At 40.3% G+C, this 18,943-nt stretch overlaps 2 protein-coding genes across 2 annotated transcripts in view; both read right to left on the bottom strand.

Moving 5' to 3' along the window:
- The window catches only part of LOC125879571 (myosin heavy chain, fast skeletal muscle-like), a 26,740-nt gene continuing 7,797 nt past the window's right edge, over positions 1–18,943 (bottom strand). Inside the window, exons 2-20 of the mRNA XM_049561521.1 lie at positions 5,354–5,504; positions 5,063–5,239; positions 4,796–4,941; positions 4,595–4,685; positions 4,112–4,501; positions 3,623–3,749; positions 3,280–3,398; positions 2,856–3,052; positions 2,573–2,756; positions 2,313–2,478; positions 2,103–2,227; positions 1,639–1,947; positions 1,352–1,555; positions 1,142–1,267; positions 860–1,030; positions 603–707; positions 371–466; positions 111–277; positions 1–49 (exon numbers count right to left, since the gene is read on the bottom strand). Of these exons, the coding sequence (XP_049417478.1) occupies positions 1–49; positions 111–277; positions 371–466; positions 603–707; positions 860–1,030; positions 1,142–1,267; positions 1,352–1,555; positions 1,639–1,947; positions 2,103–2,227; positions 2,313–2,478; positions 2,573–2,756; positions 2,856–3,052; positions 3,280–3,398; positions 3,623–3,749; positions 4,112–4,501; positions 4,595–4,685; positions 4,796–4,941; positions 5,063–5,239; positions 5,354–5,482 (3,078 nt within the window). The 5' untranslated portion in view covers positions 5,483–5,504. The remainder of the gene's footprint in view (positions 50–110; positions 278–370; positions 467–602; positions 708–859; positions 1,031–1,141; positions 1,268–1,351; positions 1,556–1,638; positions 1,948–2,102; positions 2,228–2,312; positions 2,479–2,572; positions 2,757–2,855; positions 3,053–3,279; positions 3,399–3,622; positions 3,750–4,111; positions 4,502–4,594; positions 4,686–4,795; positions 4,942–5,062; positions 5,240–5,353; positions 5,505–18,943) is intronic.
- Positions 6,009–11,910, bottom strand: LOC125879572 (myosin heavy chain, fast skeletal muscle-like). The gene is made up of 19 exons (XM_049561522.1): positions 11,710–11,910; positions 11,384–11,527; positions 11,140–11,296; positions 11,018–11,045; positions 10,823–10,928; positions 10,645–10,737; positions 10,502–10,565; positions 10,306–10,404; positions 10,111–10,214; positions 9,884–10,022; positions 8,065–8,183; positions 7,803–7,952; positions 7,554–7,724; positions 7,161–7,467; positions 6,952–7,034; positions 6,767–6,854; positions 6,516–6,633; positions 6,275–6,398; positions 6,009–6,183 (listed from the first exon to the last, which is right to left on the bottom strand). The coding sequence occupies exons 1-19, from the start codon at positions 11,908–11,910 to the stop codon at positions 6,022–6,024; spliced, it is 2,457 nt and encodes an 818-aa protein (XP_049417479.1). The 3' UTR covers positions 6,009–6,021.

Below are 18,943 nucleotides of genomic sequence, written 5' to 3' on the forward strand. Positions count from 1 at the left end.
TTAAAAGGCCTCAGCTGGATCTTGTATCTCATTCAGCAGAGTCACTTCCCTGAAAGAGGAGACAGATAATTAGTACTTGTAGACATGGGTTTTCAGTCAGTACAACTGACTGAAAAAGCAATGGAACATTTTGTGGAAAAATTACCTTTCCAGCTTCACGGCTCTTGGCTCTCATCTTGTTGACCTGGGACTCAGCGATGTCAGCACGCTCCTGAGCCTCCTCCAGCTCATGCTGAACCTTCCTCAGCCTGGACATGTGAGTGTTGGCCTGCTCCTCCTGTAAAGGGTTTAGAGTTATATTCATTTGGTTAATGGTGACATCATTATTAATTCCACTGCGCGATAAGTCACATTAATGTAGTTCACTTACAGCCTCCTCAGACTGTCTCTTGTAAGCCTTGACTTTGAGCTGCAGCTTGTCCACCAGGTCCTGAAGTCTGGTCACATTCTTCTTGTCCTCCTCAGTCTACACAGATAAAGGATTGCCACTTAGAGGGCTGAAGCAGATAGATGAAGTACCTCAAAATTGTATGGTGTCTGGTTACTTTCCACCGCTTGAATCAAAGAGTAATTATAGTGTTTTTTAGTCAAAGTAAATTTACCTGGTAGGTCAGCTCCTTTACTCTCCTCTCATATTTGCGGACTCCTTTTACAGCATCAGCTCCACGCCTCTGCTCAGCCTCAACCTCACCTTCCAGCTCGCGCACCTGAAATGTGATGATAAATTATTAAAAAAAAAAATGAATAATGCTTTGTACGAGTATTTGACTTCAGAGAAAGAAAGGCAAAGTTTATTGTGCATTTAAGGAATGATGTTTACTCTTCAAATGATTTGTGAACATTTATATCCAGTGCATACCCTGGCCTCCAGTTTCTGGAGCTGCTTCTTGCCACCCTTCATGGCGAGGTTCTCAGCCTCATCCAGACGGTGCTGCAGGTCCTTGACTGTGACCTCCAGGTTCTTCTTCATCCTCTCCAGGTGAGCACTGGTGTCCTGCTCCTTCTTCAGCTCCTCTGCCATCATGGCAGCCTAAAATGATACAGTTTTCTTGAATTAATTCATAAACTATTATAAAGTTAAGATGAGTGCATGGAAGTAGACCAATAACATAACAAAGGTGAGGTAGAGACGTAAACTCACATCAGTGATCGCCTTTTTGGCTTTCTCCTCAGCATTCCTGGCTTCCTGAACTGAATCATCCACTTCACCCTGAATCTGGACAAGGTCAGACTCCAGCTTCTTCTTGGTGTTCAGAAGACTGGTGTTCTGCATGTTAATGAAAAGTTGTGTTTAATAAGATATTCGAATGTATTCAAAATACCTGTTCCTCATGAATTAATGAATCTGAACCTGAGAGTGAAGCAGTCCAACACGCTCACTGGCATCAACCAACTCCTGCTCAGCCACTTTGCGGCCCCTCTCTGTCTGCTCCAGAGCAGCTCTCAGCTCCTCAATCTCAGCCAGCATCAGGCCGTTTCTGCGCTCCACCATGGCAACCTGCTCCTTCATGTCTTCCTGTCCTCTGAGAGCTTCGTCAAGATGCAGTTGGGCATCCTGAAAACATACAAATAAAGAATTAATCTTAACTTTCCTTACTCTCAAACAGTTTCTTTCATCAGTAAATGAACAAAACTCACCTTGAGCTGTCCCTGGACATTCCTCAGCTGTTTCTGGGCCTCAGCAGCCTGCCTGTTGGCATGGCTCAGCTGAATCTCCATCTCATTCAGGTCTCCCTCCATCTTCTTCTTGATTCTCAGGGCATCATTTCTGCTCCTGACCTCAGAATCCAGAGTGCTCTGCATGGAGTCAATCACCCTCTGGCTGTTCCTCTTGATCTGCTCCATCTCCTCATCCTTCTCTGCCAACTTCCTGTCAATCTCACCTTTGACCTGGTTGAGCTCAAGCTGAATACGAAGAATCTTGGACTCCTCGTGCTCCAGTGTACCCTGCAAGAAAAGTACGCTGAGCATAGCTAACAACCACAATAATTGTTGTCATTTTAACAAAATATATTTTAGATAAGTTAAAGAAAACTAATGGCATAGAGAGCCAATAAATATTTTTTTGCAAAAGCAAACAGATGAAATATAAAAGATGATACCTCTGCTTCCTCCAGAGCAGTCTGAATTTCAACCTTCTCACTTTCTACAGCCTTCTTGGCTTTCTCCAGCTCATGGATGCTTTTTCCAGTCTCACCAATCTGTTCAGTCAGATCTGAGATCTCCTCTACAGAGAAAATACAAGAAACTCTTAGACTCATCACAACCGGCAATAAATTATTTGCCTTTAATGTAGATAGAAGTTCACGTACGCTGCAGGTTCTTGTTCTCTCTCTTCATGGTCTCCAGATGATCCAGGGCCTCCTCATAGGAGTTCTTCATCTTAAACAGTTCAGTGCTGAGAGAGCGAGCCTCCTTCTGAGCTCCTTCCAGCTCTGCCTGACCCTCCTCATACTTCTGCTTCCATTCTGCCAGGACCTAAAATTATATGGGTTGATAAATGGTTAGTTAATGACATAGGTTTGTGTTTCTTTTGGTAAAACTAGTTATAATTACCAGTTTAACCATTTACCTTATCAAAGTTCCTCTGCTTCTTGTCAAGGTTGGCAGCCAGAGCATTAGCTCTCTCCACATCAATCATGAGGTCCTCCACCTCACCCTGCAGCCTCTGTTTGGTCTTCTCCAGAGAGGCACACTTGGAGTTCACAGCCTCAATGGATTCCTCAGCATCCTGCAGGCGCTGGGCAAGCTTTTTCCTGTGGAGAACAAGTAAATATGATTTTGCAAAAAATATCTGATGTGAATATTGAATTGAAACCATATTTGTTTATGAAAACTAGAATAGTTTTATGTACTTGGCCTCCTCCAGCTCCTCAGTGCGCTGGATAGCATCAGTCTCATATTTGCTTCTCCACTGAGCCACCTCACTGTTGGCCTTGGACATTCCACGCTGCAGCTCAGCCTTGGCCTCCTGCTCCTCCTCAAACTGCTCTCTGAGCAGATCACAGTCATGACGGGCTGACTGAACAGCATGGGCCAGGGCGTTCTTGGCCTACAAATTCATCATAAGAAGCATAAAAGTTTAATTATTTTGGTTAAAGTTCTGTAGCACATACACAGAATAGATTTTCTTACACAGGCTACCCAATTTCCCTTTTACTGACCAGGTTTGCCATAAGTAAATCCAGTAAAACCATATTACTGGATATCCATACTTGATGAAATCAGACAGTCCAAGCACACATTGCATTATGAAGTGGGCAATGCAAGACAGTATACCTTCACTTCTTCCTCAATGTGTCTCTTAAGCTCTTCAATCTGCTGAGTGAAGGCCTGTTTGCCTCTGGTCAGCTGGGAAATGAGAGCTTCTTTCTCCTCAATCTGGCGCGTAAACTCACCTAAAAGAATAAGAGTCAGATAGTAAGAGGAAGAGAGAAGTTATTCATGTGGAATTTTCAACACAACAACAAAAAACATGACATGCAAGCTGTGACCTCAGTAACTACGCCTTATATACACATCACAGTGTTTCAATTTAAACACACAAATTAATCATTTTACTGGAAAATTGGAATAGCACTATTAACATTGTATTGCACATAATACATCATTGGGTACACACCATTCTCTGTTTGCAGTCTGGCCCTCTGTGCACTCAAGTCATTCAGCTGACGAACATTCTCATCATTTTTGGACTTGATTTCACTTAGTTGGTCTTCAAGAGTTCGGCACATTTTCTCCAGATTGGCCTGCAATTGGCATAAAGTAAATGCAGTGCACAGATATCCTGTATTAATATATAATATTATTTACTGGGGGGGATGACATTGGGTGGGAGGCGGGCTACACCCTAGACAGGTCTCTAGATTATCACAGGGCTGACACATTGAGACAGACAACCAGTCACTCTCACGGGAACACCTAACCTGCTTGTCTCTGGACTGGGAGAGGAAGCTGGAGAGCCCGGAGAAAACCCATGGTGTTGTGGGGAGAACATGCAAACTCGGCACATATGGGCTCCCCCACCCTCTTACTGTAAGGCAACAATGCTAACCACTGAACCACTGTGCCATCTTATGTGAATGTGTTTTCCTGCAAAAACAGTGCATACCTTTGCTTTAGCAACAGCCTCCATGTTGCTGGAGAGGTCATCGATCTCCATCTTGTACTCGCTCTTTTCCTTCTCCAGCTTCTGCTTGACACGCTGGAGGTTGTCAATCTGCTCTCCCAGCTCTGCAACACTGTCAGCCTGCTTCTTGCGGAGAGCTGCTGCGGTGGCTTCATGCTGCAAGGTAGACTCTTCAAGATCACGACGCAGCTTCTGGAACTCAGTCTCACGCTTCTTGTTCATCTCAATCTGAGCGGCTGTTGCTCCACCAGCCTCCTCAAGCCTCTCGCTGATCTCTTCAAGCTCCCTGGAGAGGTCAGCCCTCTGCTTCTCCACCTTAGCACGAGCAGCCCTCTCAGCCTCAATCTCCTCCTCCAGCTCCTCAATGCGAGCCTAGATTTGGTGGTAGTTATATCAAGGAAGCTTATTAGCTTGAACATGTTGTTTTTGATAAACTCACTTTAATATTCATGTCAAATATGTTACCTGGAGTTCCTTGATCTTCTTCTGAAGCTGAGCACCAAGAGACTGTTCATCCTCAATTTTGCTGAGGAGCTGGCTGGTCTCAAAGTCCTTCCTGGAATAAGATAACAAAATGTTTTTTTTAATGTCATGGCTGACTCCAGATCATTATGTTGCATTATGGTTTCTAGTAAAATCATATATCAAAAATAACTAAAAACATACTTCTTTAGTTTTTCCTCAGATTGTTGCTTGTCATTTTCCAGATCCATTATGGATTCCTGGGCCAGTTTCAGATCTCCCTCAAGCTTTCTCTTGGCTCTCTCAAGGTCCATGCGGAGCTTCTTCTCTTGCTCCAGAGATCCCTCGAGCTGTCAAATGACAGTCAATGACAGTTCATTACAGGCATTTAAAAGACAGATCATCAGTGCCAAAAATACCAAGTCATTACAGAGAAAAGGTCAAGGGAAAATCATGACATTGTTTTCTTACATCGTCCACTTGCTGTTCCAGCTTTGTCTTGGCCTTGGTCAGAGTGTTGACTTTGTCTTCCTCTGCCTGGAGATCATCAAGTGTTTGCTGGTGGGCCTCTTGGAGGGCTTTCTTCTCCTTAGTCAACTTGGCAATGGTCTCATCTTGAGATGCCATCTCTTCTGTCAGGTTTTTCACCTAAAAAAGGCATGAATGGTAAATTTTTGTCATAATTTAAGATCTATACATTTTGAAACCTTTATAGAAACATTTTATAATTTTACATCTGTGTATATTTTAAGTTTCATGAACCTTGTTTTCCGTGGCATGTTTCTCCTTCTCCACTTTAGCCAAGGTGAGCTCCAAGTCATCAATGTCTTTCTTCAGCTCAGAGCATTCATCCTCCAGTTTCCTCTTCTTGGCAGTCAGCTCAGCATTCATTTCCTCTTCATCCTCCAGTCTCTCAGTTGTCTCTTTGAGTTTTGCCTCGAGCTGGATCTTGCTCTTAATGAGCCCCTCGCACCTTTCCTCAGCATCTGAGAGATTCTCACTTTCCTATGGTTTCAACATATACATATGCCATTATTTTGACTGAAACATGCTTCAAGATGCAATGGATTGTTTGGGCAAAGCAAAACGTCTGCCTTTGCTTTCTACTCACAGATGCCACTTGCAGTTGCAGGTCATTCTTTTCCTGCAGCAGGGAAACCATCTTCTCCTCCAGTTCCTTCTTCTTGGCCAGAGCAGTAGCCAGGTCAGTTTGCATCTTATCATAGTTCTCCTTCATCTGCTGGAGCTCCTTCTCAGTTTCAGCGCTCTTCAGAAGAGGCTTGATCTTGAAGTACAGATGCATCCATGGCCAGTTCTTCACATTCATAAATGATCGGACGTTGTATTGGATGGTGAAGATTGCATCTCTGATAAAATAACATTAACAATATAAGTGTTGTTTAGCATCACACTGGACTTTGAGAGTTGATTTAGTATGCTGCATGACAATCATACCTTCGCTCCATCATCTTAACAAACTCTTTCCTCATGAGGAAACCTCTGCAGAGTGCCTGAGTCATGGTCACCAATGCAGCCAGTTTGTCATCTCTCATCTCCTCCAGGGTACCCAGCAGACCAGCTTTGAAGAACACCTATGTAAAGGTAATTTATCGTTAGCACCTTTGAATAGAACAGAAAAACTGCACAAGCACAAGTCTGTTAATACTGACTATAAGAATTAACCTTTGTGTGTCCAAACTTGTACTGAGTGTGGTCCACATCAATAGAGCCCAGCAGCTTCTCTGAAGCTTTCTTGTTGTCAATGAACTGTCCCTCGGGGATGACACTAGCATTCAATACTTTGTATCTGCAAGAAAAAACAATTTGTTACTTATATTTACCTTGCATCTTTTCCTAGTGTTTTTCTACCACCATACCTTTTCTGAAGTCAAATTGACTTGCTTATAATGAAAACTACAGTCACCTCTGCTTAAAGTCACCGTAGAGGATTCTGCTGGGGAAGCCCTTTCTGCAGATTCTGATGCCCTCCAGCACACCGTTACACCTCAGCTGGTGGATGACCAAGTGGTTCTCCATAAGGCCTGCACATTGTACAAAATAAGTCAATGTATTAAGCATTTTGGCTCGTCTTTTCTTCCCTCAAAAGTGGCTACTTTTGAGAGAGAACATTTACAAAATAGCAGCAACAACAACAACAACACAAAAAGAACAAACCTGGGGTCTTTGATTCATTAGGAATCAAGCAGCGCACAAAATGAGGATGAGTACTCCTCAAGTTGGTCATCAGCTTGCCCAAGTTCTCCTGTGAGGTGAAATATTAATATTTAAAACAAATTTCAAATTCAAAACTTCAGCCTATCAGCTTAAATTTGAACTTGATTTTGGGGTGTTAAACATACTCTAAAAAGGGCAGACACAGTCTGGAAGGAACCACCCTTCTTCTTTCCACCACCCTTCTTGCCACCGCCACCGCCACCAGACTCTGCATTTTTAAACACAGTGCCAGCAAATAATTAACTCTTTATTCATTGCACTGGTTTATTTCCTGAAGGAAAGTGGATGTTGTCATTAAATGAGTAACTGAATTGCCACGTAGAAGTTACAGTACCCTCAGATGAAGCATGAGTTGCATACAACATTGACAGCAGTTTGTTTGAAGCTTTCTGGTAGAGCTGAACAACTGAGTCATTCAGGGGGTCCTTGTTCTTGTCCAGCCAGCCAGTGATATTGTAGTCCACTGTACCAGCATAGTGAACCAGGGAGAAGTGAGCTTCAGCCTTGCCCTTTCCAGGCTTTGGCTTCTCAAATGCCTTGGTCTTGCCAAGATGCTGATCATGCAGCTTGTTCTTGAAAGAAGTGTCTGTAGCCTTGGGGAACATGCACTCCTCTTCAAGGATGGAGAAGATGCCCATTGGCTGAAAGGACATTTTGCCATGTTAAAAACAATCTAGCAGGTAGTCAGAAAACAGGATTTAAGTTCTACCTGACAGAGTTGTTTTACCTTCTCAATAAGCTCAATGCAGGCAGCCAAGTCCATACCAAAGTCAATGAACTCCCACTCAATGCCTTCCTTCTTGTACTCCTCTTGCTCCAGGACAAACATGTGATGGTTGAAGAACTGTTGCAGTTTCTCATTGGTGAAGTTGATACAGAGTTGCTCCAAGCTGTTGAACTATTGTATACAGGTGGATACTCAGTCGATTGGGCTTGTTGTGTTTGTATATTTGTATGTTGTGTTTTTATTACTTACATCAAAGATCTCAAATCCAGCGATATCCAACACTCCAATGAAGAACTGTCTTGGCTGCTTTGTGTCCAGCATCTCATTGATTCGGACGACCATCCACAAGAACATTTTCTCATAGACGGACTTGCACAGAGCACTGACAGCATTGTTGACCTAGAAATAAGGATTTCTGTGTGGCAGTTTCTCAAAAATATATAATATAATCAGATATTATATCAAAACGCTAATATGTTTTTTTCAAACATCATGTTTTCTGTTTTGTTACCTGTGGCACGGTCTGACCTTTGGTCACCATCTCGTTTCCGACCTTGACTCTTGGGTAGCACAGAGCTTTCAGCATATCGGCTGAGTTCAGGCCCATGAGGTAGGCAATTTTATCGGCCACTGATTGAGGGGAAAAAATGTTTCCATTAGTGCACTGGAATACACAGGATCTAACAAAGCAATGTTAAGACTATTAAGCAAGAATATTAATTGTAATAAATCTGTAAAATCAACCATTAAAAACACGCCTGAAAACTGTGTGTCATATGTAGAAAGTAGAACACTTGTTGGCAATTACTGATAGTTCATTTGTCACTCCCTCTGTAATATTAGTCTATCATGAGCCTTTTGGTTAGTTACAGCTTGTGACTGCTATTTCTCTTCATTCATGCAGTTTGACTGGAATATGTTATGATACCTTGCAGTCTGTTTCCTTGACATAATAAATCATTTATCAGTGATTGATGGTCCTGCAATTCTGGCCTTTTTTTCCTTTCTGTAAGCTGTCTCATGTTGCTGTAATCTTCTGAGAGCGAGGTTTTGTTTGGTATGCATTTTCAACTTGTCCTTCCTATTTTGGATCAGTAGGACCTGATAAGCATAAAAAAACTAAGCACTGTCTGTGAACATTTTGTAGTTTTGGAGAAAAAATGATGTCCTCATATGGGGATGATGAGTTTATCTCTAATAGTCACAAGTGTTTAACTGTCTGTTATTTGCTTATTTTTGTAACTCTGTATGAGTTTTCCTTGCTCTATATTCCTAGCTAGGAATGTCCTTGTTGTTTGTAGGAACGATCTGTCACACCTAATGAGCCTGCGTGAAATGCTGCAATAATACAATAACAAAGTCCTAATGTCCTCAGACGTGTTCTTCCTAATTAACAGTGTCTTAGCTTGTCACTATTGCTAAAACTGATAAGATTTGTATGCCATATTAGTGTTATTAAGTATATCTCAAGAAGTTTCAACCATAAAATCTGACCAGGTTTTGTACCTTGTCCACACTTGGCGACTGACTCAGCAGAGATGGCTGCCATTTTGTTTTTTCATGGATTAGTGTACTGCACTTACGCTGTCACTAGATGGCACAAGGAATTGTCCATGAAAAAGGTCTAAGTTCAGCAAAATGAAGTAAAAGGTGCAGCCAACTCTAAATGTAATGTGCTCATATGAGGACACAGGGTTGCAGGAGGTTAAAAATGCACACATCAGAGTGCTGACTGCCAGCAGGGTTGTAATCAAAGTCTCACACTGCATGACGCACTTACGATGAAATGTGGAATATGCAAACCAGAGACACCCCTGAAATTGATGTAAAAGATCCATACTCCCATAAAACCCCCCACAGAAAACAAATGAAGATTCATCTTCATTTATCTCTTTTATTGCCATATACTGCATATATGTGTTTATGTTCAAGTTGACCAGGAGAAATGTCTTGATAAAATTATCAAAAGGCATTGCAGAGGTAAATGTTATGTGTGAGAATGTTTGTTTTCTGTGAGTACACAAATACAAACAAATCCTAAGTAGATGAAATCAACTTCAACTATAATTTAGTCATATCCCCACGGTTGTGGTCTTGACAGGTCTTAAAACAAAATCCCAAGTCCTCTTTATCTGAGACCAAGTCCAGTCTCGAGTACTACAACACTGACTGCCAGACCTTATCTATAGGTGATAGATGCCAATAAGTTGTGATTCCATTCTTACAGTATTAGCTTATGCAAAAAAGGTGTTTGTATTCATGATCTACCTGCTTAATGTGCTTTGATGTAGTATAATGACATTCTATGATGTAATATCACATATAATTACCCTCAGTGCCATCAGGTTCAGCCTGCTCCTCACGCTGCTTCTGCTTGAATTTCATGTTGCCATGATGCATCACAGCTCCAGTCAGCTTGTAAATGGCAATCTTCTCCTCAGCAGTGAAGCCCAAGATGTCAACAGCGGTCTGCAGTTCATGCACAGCAAATCCTTTTAGAAAATCAGGTAATTCTGACATTCACTTGCTTTTTTATCACAAATAACTATTAACTTACATCTGTTGCAATGAACTCCTCCACATCATTGATGCTTTTGACAGTGATTTCACCCTGACTGATCATTGGATAGTCATAGGGGTTGGTTGTGATCAGAAGAGCCTCTAGAAGAAATTAGAGGAAATGAATCAATGGGTGCATACTCTTATTTACTTATTATTATTATCATCATCATTTTTTTGTCTATTAACATACCCAGAATCTCAGGCTTGTGGCCAGTCATCAGCTGATAGAAGATATGGTAGCTCCTCTCAGCAGACAACTGGAAGGTGACACGGGACTTCTCCAGCAGATCTGTGAGTGTTTGTAAGATATAAAGAATTGGTGATGGAGCTGGTGCCACATTTGTGCACTTGTAATTGTTGCCAACTACAAAAGGACACTAACTTACAAGTTTCAATATCAGCTGAGGCCAGCTTGCCACTGGAGCCAAAGTGGATTCTGATGAATTTACCCTAAAGATTTACCAGAAAATATCAGTTTGACTCTTAAGCATAAGAAAGTTATGCAAACATACATGATATGAACACTTACAAAACGAGAGGAGTTGTCATTCCTCACAGTCTTGGCATTACCATAGGCCTCCAGCAGAGGGTTGGCTGCAATGATTTGATCTTCCAGTGAACCCTATATAAAGACATTATATGGCTGTATGAAAGTGTTCAGCAACAATCGACTGCGGCTCAGATGCTCAGCAGACAACCAATTTTACCTGCATTTTGCCACTATCTGCCTTCTTAGCTCCAGCCACTGCAATTGTTGCAAAGTACTGGATGACACGCTTGGTGTTGACAGTCTTTCCTGCACCAGATTCTCCACTGGGGAATAAAAGGATATATCTTTACATATTAGCAAGATAGTCATGAAGTTGCAAAATAACTGTCCACACAAGTTGTATTGTACTCACGTGATAAGGATAGACTGGTTCTCACGGTCTGAAATATGAGCACACACACAATTGACTTAAACCTATAGTTAAGATTCTTCTTTGTCACTGCACCTCAAATTCTGCCTTAACTTGGGTCTTACCTGTGAGCATGAACTGATAGGCATTGTCAGAGATGGAGAAGATGTGGGGTGGAGCCTCAATCCTCTTCTTGCCTCTGTATGCTCCCACAACCTGAGCATCGTACACAGGAAGCCACTTGTAGGGGTTCACGACAACGCAGAACAGGCCAGAGTAGGTCTGTGGCAGCATGGAGAGGAACATAATCACTTTTGATGCATTAGCTTTGCAGATACAAGCCCGCTAAATTATAAGATTGGAGCTTACGTAGATCATCCATGATGCAAAACGCTCTTTAAGGTTAAACAACACAGATGGCTCGTTGAGGTGGGTCATCATGGCCATGTCCTCCATCTTATCGAACTTTGGAGGGTTCATGGGATGGATGTCGTCCTCTTTTACAGTGAGGGTCTGAGTAGGAAAGAAAAAAATCACTCAGATTGTCATGTAGTCTCAGACAGTAGTTTAATAAAAAATATTCTCTTTTGCTGAGATAGTATGGGAAGTAATAAAGTCAGTGCCATTTAAATGTGCTAGAGAACTGTCTGTCTGTCCTTCTTAGGGTCATTTGAGTTTTACATGATTACACTTACTTTTGATTCCTTTCCTTCCAATGCCAGTGTCTCAACTGTGGCTTTGCCACCCTCTCTTTTGATGAGTTTACCCTTGGAATACATGGTGTCAGGATCAGCCACGAAGAAGGCCGTTTTGGCATCAAATGGAGCAGTCTGAGCCTCAATCCGCTCCTTTTCTGGTTTTCGCAGGTAAATGGCCGCAGGGCCATACTGCTCCATCTCCGCGTCTGTACTCATGATGGCTCCTTAAGTGACTGAGAATAAGGGGAGGTCAGTCATAGTAAGTATCTCTGGTATTTGTTTTAATGAATGTTAACATGCAATTTGAAGGCCTGTCAGGTGAGGTGTGTTTTGAAAGTGTGGATATCATTTGAAATAATCTATAATTTACCCCCTCTGGTCCCAGCAGAAAACAGTCAGGTCTGTTCTTTTTATCCTATTAATGAATTGACAAGCATGAGTACATACATTTATAGAGGTTAATCTCTAAAATATACACACACTATTTCTAAAGTTTTTACCAGCAACACATTTCATATAGCACACCCAATAAAAATAAATAAATGAAATTATTAAATGATACTTTTATGCACTGTTGCAAGTACATAACTGAACTACGTACACAACACTAATCAATGAAAGCTGGTGCACTTACCTGAGCTGGAAGCCTACCAGTTATCACACAGTCCTGAGCAGCCTCTTTTATAGAGGCAGCATGTCTTCTCAGTAGGTGTGCCCTGCTCAGTTTGGTCATACATTCTTGTCCTGTTGTCACTAAGCCTGTGACATTGACTTTTAGATTGATTGATGTTCGCTTGTACTTACTTTTGTCACTGTTGGTTGGTGCTTAATCTGAATGGTCAAAAAGCACAGTGTCCATAAAATTATTTTTGAAATTATGTGTTTACATACATATCCCATATGACTTCCAAGCTATTGCACCACATATCTAACAATATATATGCATGCTTACAATACAGTTTATTCACTTTTACAGTATGAAAGACCAACAGCAAAATATTATATTGGTACAAATGAATATACTGACATTAATTCAAATATTTATAAATATTGCTGAAGGTAAGAATGATACTTAATATCTAAAGTAAAGATTTGCATGTAAGCTGTAAAATATACTGGTATGGATTTATGTTTTTTTTTCATTTTTGGGGAAGCCCCAAATCGTCACAGGTGTACAGCTGAAGGACATTTGTCCAATAAAACAGGGTCAACAATGTCTATAAAACAGGGTCAGAGTCGTTCAGTCAGAAAATAGCAGGACATTCTGGGGGTATATTTTGAGCATTTGTACACTAGATAATATGCTTTCCATTAACAGACAGATCTGTCACCTACTTGTTTCAATAACAAAATGCTACTTGGTTAATGATCCTCAGTGTTAGTAATAATAATCTTACTGTAGTGTGCTATGGCAGGCACAGGCTGTGGTCTTGGAGAGGCATGTAAATGTCACTGGTATACAGTTGCAGGATGGCTGCACATCTCAGATGTCTGAAATAAAATTGAGACTGAGCACCATTCCATAAAAGCTGCAAAGGGATTACATATCGCCTTGGAATGGAGTGGAAGAACAGTTGCCATCTAGGCAGGGATAAGACCCAAAATAAATCGCAGGCCTATAAACAAGATGTTGGAGATTCCAGAGCTGTAATATTACCATGAATGAAAAGAACATCCAGAATTAATGAAAGTTAAGATTTGAAACAAGTGAGGGGAAAGAAATTTGTACTTTTTCCTAGTTATTGGATGTATTTATTGAGTAACGTTGTGTTTTTCCTTTTGATATTTACCTAACCTTCTTACTTTAAAAAAAGGCAATGACCTTGAGGAATGACACCTCAATAAGTAGGTGGCTATTGTACAGACATGTGTCGCACACAAGCTATTCAAGTAAGGTCAAAGGTCTTCAATCGTTTTTTTCCCCCTTTTGACAACTTGTTTGACCCTTGGTGTGCTTAAACAAATTAAAGGGCTATTTTTGCACATCAGAGGGAGAGGATTTAGTTTTTTAGCCGTGGTTTAGCACTATTTCCCAGTCTGCATCACAAAAACAAGAGCCTGTCTTTCCATTACATCTATCTGGTCGGAAATTGTTCATTTTCTAAGGCTGAAAGTTTGCTACAGATGGCATGTATGGCTACGTGCTGTGTCACCTTGAATACAGAGCGTGCTGCACACACACACACACACACACACACACACACACAGGGCCCACTATTCTCTCTTACTGTGACTGTGACAAAATGTGCCAGCTGATTTGAGCCGTATTTAACCTTTCAGCCCAGTAAATCCCCAACCTAAGTTGCCATTTTATTAGTGTTATATTTATGTTGTGCTTTGAGGTTCTAGTAGTTATACAGTTCTTGAAGTATAAGGGACAGAACCATGTAATTACAAATTAATGTAATTCCACAATGCAGAGTTGTTTCAGTTACACCAGTGTGAATGCTGCCAGTGCTGCAGTGCTTATAGTTAAATAGTCCACCATCAGGGCAGAAGCTCAGCTCATCGGGACCTGGCTTGAGAACCAGAGGGTTTTTGGTTCAAGTCCTCATACTGATCAAGAGTGGAGTGTGGACTAGCAACTGGAGGAGTACCAGTTCACCTTGAGCAAGGCACTGAACCCTCAAACTGCCTCTGATTGCATGTGTGTGCTTTGTGTGCAGGGACAATTTGTGAAAAGACACATTTCAACTGCCAGTTGCCTGAAAAATTGTTGTATATAATTTAACTTTTAAAAGATTAAAATGCAGAATATGTGGAGCACATACTGCCGTTTAAGTTTTTTTCCTTCTCTGTAATAAGTAAAAGCTCAAACTTTTGCATCATTACCGCAAGTGTAAACTGTGAATGTCAATATGAGTCCATCTCATAATTAGGTTATCATGAAAGGGCCAGGCCTTTGTGTTTAGGAGAGAAGACGGAAAATCGTCCAGACTAACCCTCTCCTTTGTATGTCCTTGAGTCTGGTAGTTGCTTATAGATCACCCTTTGCACTGAGGCCTTAAACTGACATATGACATGCCAAACATGTCTGGCAAGGAGGGGCCTGAGAAGGTTTGAAAGAGTGTAAGGCTCCTCCGTGGCTGGGTAGTAACATTGAGAGAACTAAAGGTTGTGTGGGTCAAGCTCTCTCTGTCTCAGTTTTTCTTTGTTTGATTTTGTTTGAATGGGGGAGATCTCTGGCAGGTTTACTTTTTTATGCTGAGTTTTCAGGATTTATGTAACTAATAGTAATTATCTGACATGAAATGCAATGATTTCTAAAGAGATAATGAATTACAAGGAGTACAAAAGAAAGTTGGAGAAGGTGAGCTCAACACTAAAGCTTTATATCACATATATTTCATAAATAATCTCGTGTCATGAGTGAAACATCAGACAATATTTAACAGCGGTAATTTTCTCCATAGTTGAGGCATATCATTGCAGCATACCAGATCCGTCAGTCATTTATCAATGACACACAAACAGCGCTGAATGGTCATATGATACTGTCTTTGTGGTTCTAAACAAAGGAAATTGCCTTTATGTACGTCACAAGCCATAGGGCCAGGGTCCACTCCCCTGCAGTTGTCAATAAGCAGAACAAAGCCCAAGTCAACTCCTAAAATATCTTGGTGCACAAATGGACAACCTGTTAGTCTGCAGTATCCACATAAATAGCATCTGCCCCAAGGTCCAACAACACCTGTGCTTCTTATGCATACTGTGAGGGTTTAGTGCCATGAAGACAAGAGCCCCTTTAACTGCTGTTAATTAATCCTTCCTGGTTGTAACATCATGTAACCTACTGTATACAGTATATAGTTACACCCATGTCCTCTAAATTGTGGACTTGAGTCATATGATTTGGACTCAAGTCAGACTCAAGATGATGACTTCACACAAAATCAAAAAAGACATGCAACACGACATGGACTTTATCATCAGTGACTTTGTTTTCACTTGGACTTCAACCTTTTGACTTGAAAATAGGCTACTTGCTGCCTTCCCCCAAGTCCAAGGATGAAACAATGTTATTTAAAAAGTGTGCTATGAATCAGTTCATTGGTCTACATATCCTTAATCAGCAAACATTAATGCTATTTATTCCCAGCAGCACACTAACAATTGTACATTTTTACAAAAACTATGTGGTGGTCAACAAAAATCTAATTGCAGTTTGCAAAATGTGGAGGTTTACAATTACAGTTACAGATGCAGTAACTTCCAACAAACTTGTTTTAAAAAATACAACTTTTTAAAAGCATTCATAATTTTTGTAAACATAAAACATTATTATTCTGTTTTTAAAAAGGCAATACATGGTGAGGGCAAGGACTACAAAAACTTGGGACTTGAGTGCCAAGCCTTAAAACTTATTTGTGGCTTGTAAAATAATGACTTGAGCCACTTAGTCACAGTGCCAAATAAATAAGTAAATAAATAAATATTAATAAACATAGGAAAGCAATTATCTCATTCTTGAAAGACTATCATTTAAAGGAGAAGTTTTCAATGACTTTTTTTCTGAACCATGGTGTAGGATTATTTATTAACTTTCACAGAAATAGTTTTTATGGTAAGAACCCTTCATAAAAAGCCTAGGTAAAAAACCCACATACAACACCTGGTCCTATATCCAGTTAATCTTACCTACCTTGGTGCACTGAGTTTGACTTTGGAAGAAAAAAAGAAGTCACAATAAAGTCAAGAAAGTAATTTGTTCATATCACAATAGGTTGTTCATATTTTACATTTTACTCTGTTGAAAGTTGTCCACCAGATTTTCTTTCTTACTTAGGGGCTGTTTTATACTTATCAGAGGAGAGGGTGGCTGGGATGTGACTTTTTTTGTTGACCCTCCCTGAAGCTACATGAGTGACTAGTGGAAAATTCATGACCCTCCCTCCACTATAAATTTGTTACTAAATTTTAAAGCTCACCTTTTGATATTTGAAAGTTAAAAGTTAAAGACAAAATCCTGGAGTTGAAAAGTAGTCGCACATGATGTGTCCAGCGACTATCGGAAATTTGAAAATCCAACGATAATTTCTGTTTTTACAGTTTCTGGCTTTGATAAACTGTGTAATTTTGGCCATTTTTTTAAACGAAAACCTGCCTTTCTAACCTGCATGTCGTCTTTAAGAATTGGTGTGAAGATAAGTTCAAAACACAACCACTGAAAATTGTATGCCCTTCCCCTAAGCCAAAACATAAAACCCATAAGTCAAATTATTTGACTTCCCCCCCTCATAAATAACGTACAATCCCTTACTCAGCATTGTCAGACAAATGTGACTGAAAAATTAAATGATCACATTGTCAGCCAATGACAGTTTTATGTACCACATTGCACCACAAGTTAACTGCCTCTGTTTCATTTCAAATACGCCAGTCAGCACTGTGTTTATGAATGGGCCCTGTTGGCAATGAGCAGGACTGGTCATAAATTTAGAGTGCTATTGGGATCCCTATTAATTTGTACCGACTATGGCCCCTCTGAACACAGCCAAGCCACAGGAGAGTGCTTGAATGCCTGCAATGGTTCTGAGCTTATATTAAGCCAATTGTCATTCCATAACAGTGAGTGTCTACACTGTTACAAGTGCCACTGTTAAGTCCCACCATAATCTCAGACAGTGGCTTGCCAGTGGTTTCTGTTTTGAATTCTTTTAAGTGATTTGTGTGCACTTCATTTCCAGATTGCTTCTGTTCATGGCATGTAATACAGTGGCCCTGAGAGCTCAACGCCCTGCAAATAGACACAACAAGAGCAAAATGTAAACATCTTCTCCAGTTTGACTACACATGTAGCATTTAGGAAAATTGCTGCAAATAGAGAAAAGGGAGAAGTTAGCATTTAGGGGATTTCTGCCAGGAAGCCCTTTCGACAGAAACCTCTTAATTTGAACCCAAACTATTATCCTTTTTCTAGAGGGCAAACTTATTTATTTTCACGTTGTGTCTTATTATAATCACCCACCTCTTCTGTAGTTCAATGTCTTTGGGAAATGCATAGAAACTAAGAGGAATTAAACTTAGCTGAAGCTGTACATTGCGGCACACAGCAGTGGTGTCCTGAAGTGCTGTCGTCGCGTCTTTGAAAATACACTTTAGCTCATTTTGAGGTCATGACATAAGCATAGACACTAAAATTGGAATAACGTAGACAAAGAAACGAATCAAAATGTATTGTAAATTAACGTAGTTTAGGCTGTTTTAACCTACAATATGACTAGCATCCCTACACTAGTACAGGGTTCCACATTTAGCAGAAGTTGAAGCAGCCTTTGATTGTTGTTGAATAAAGCTGTAAAAAAAAAATAAAATCTCACAACACATCGGAAACTGTTTCCAAGGGGAACAAAAAAGTGATGCACACGACTCGAACCTTGTTGTTGCCATGGTTTCTGGCTAATGAAGAAAAGTCGACTTTCCGTCAGTGGTGTTGGAAAAACACCTAAAATTCAACAGTTGTGGGGTTTTTTTCTTGGCTTATTTTAACATGGAGGTCGCAAATATTTCTATAGATATTTGTAGTGAACCTGACATCAACCTTAGTTGTTACAATTAATATAACAAGATGGCTAAATTAACTAACGGTCATGTCACCCTGCTAACTTGTCACTGCAGTAACATTAGCTGCTCTGTTTCAACGATGTCCTGCTGGAAAAAACCTACATGCTGGCCGATATTCAGCCGAGCTCTTCTGTCGGGACATTCAGTGACTTAAACCAACAGTAAGAAAAAATGATAATGTTACATGTCATTTTATAAGCTATAAGTAGCGGGAAAAGTACACTAGATGCTAGGGTAAGTTAACGTTATGCAATGTAAACATGCTAATAATGGGTCACTAGCAAAAAACAGTTGTTTTGTCCTTGAAGCTTGACAGTAATTACTGAGCTGAATGTGATACTTATGTTAAATGATGTTGTTAATCCATGTTTTATTGCTGTTGAATGAAGTTTGCCATCAGGGTTTTAAACCAAATGGACCGTTAGTTAAAAGATGATGGTTTGGATTTAAATGAAAAATCTTTCAGAGAGGACTTAATAGCAGAAAGCCCTGAAGGTTAACATATTGCATGTGCTGTTTTATGTATTAGTGGAGTCAGATTAAAGTAACTTAAATGCACTTCTGCAGTTACATATATTGATGTGTTATTTTTATCTTTTATGGCTAAAAGCAAAATAGAAATTGGTGGCAGCTTCTTTTGTTAATGACAAAAAAGAGTTAAATGGGT

This window comes from Epinephelus fuscoguttatus, linkage group LG19, assembly GCF_011397635.1.
Source record: "Epinephelus fuscoguttatus linkage group LG19, E.fuscoguttatus.final_Chr_v1".
Lineage (NCBI taxonomy): Eukaryota > Metazoa > Chordata > Actinopteri > Perciformes > Serranidae > Epinephelus > Epinephelus fuscoguttatus.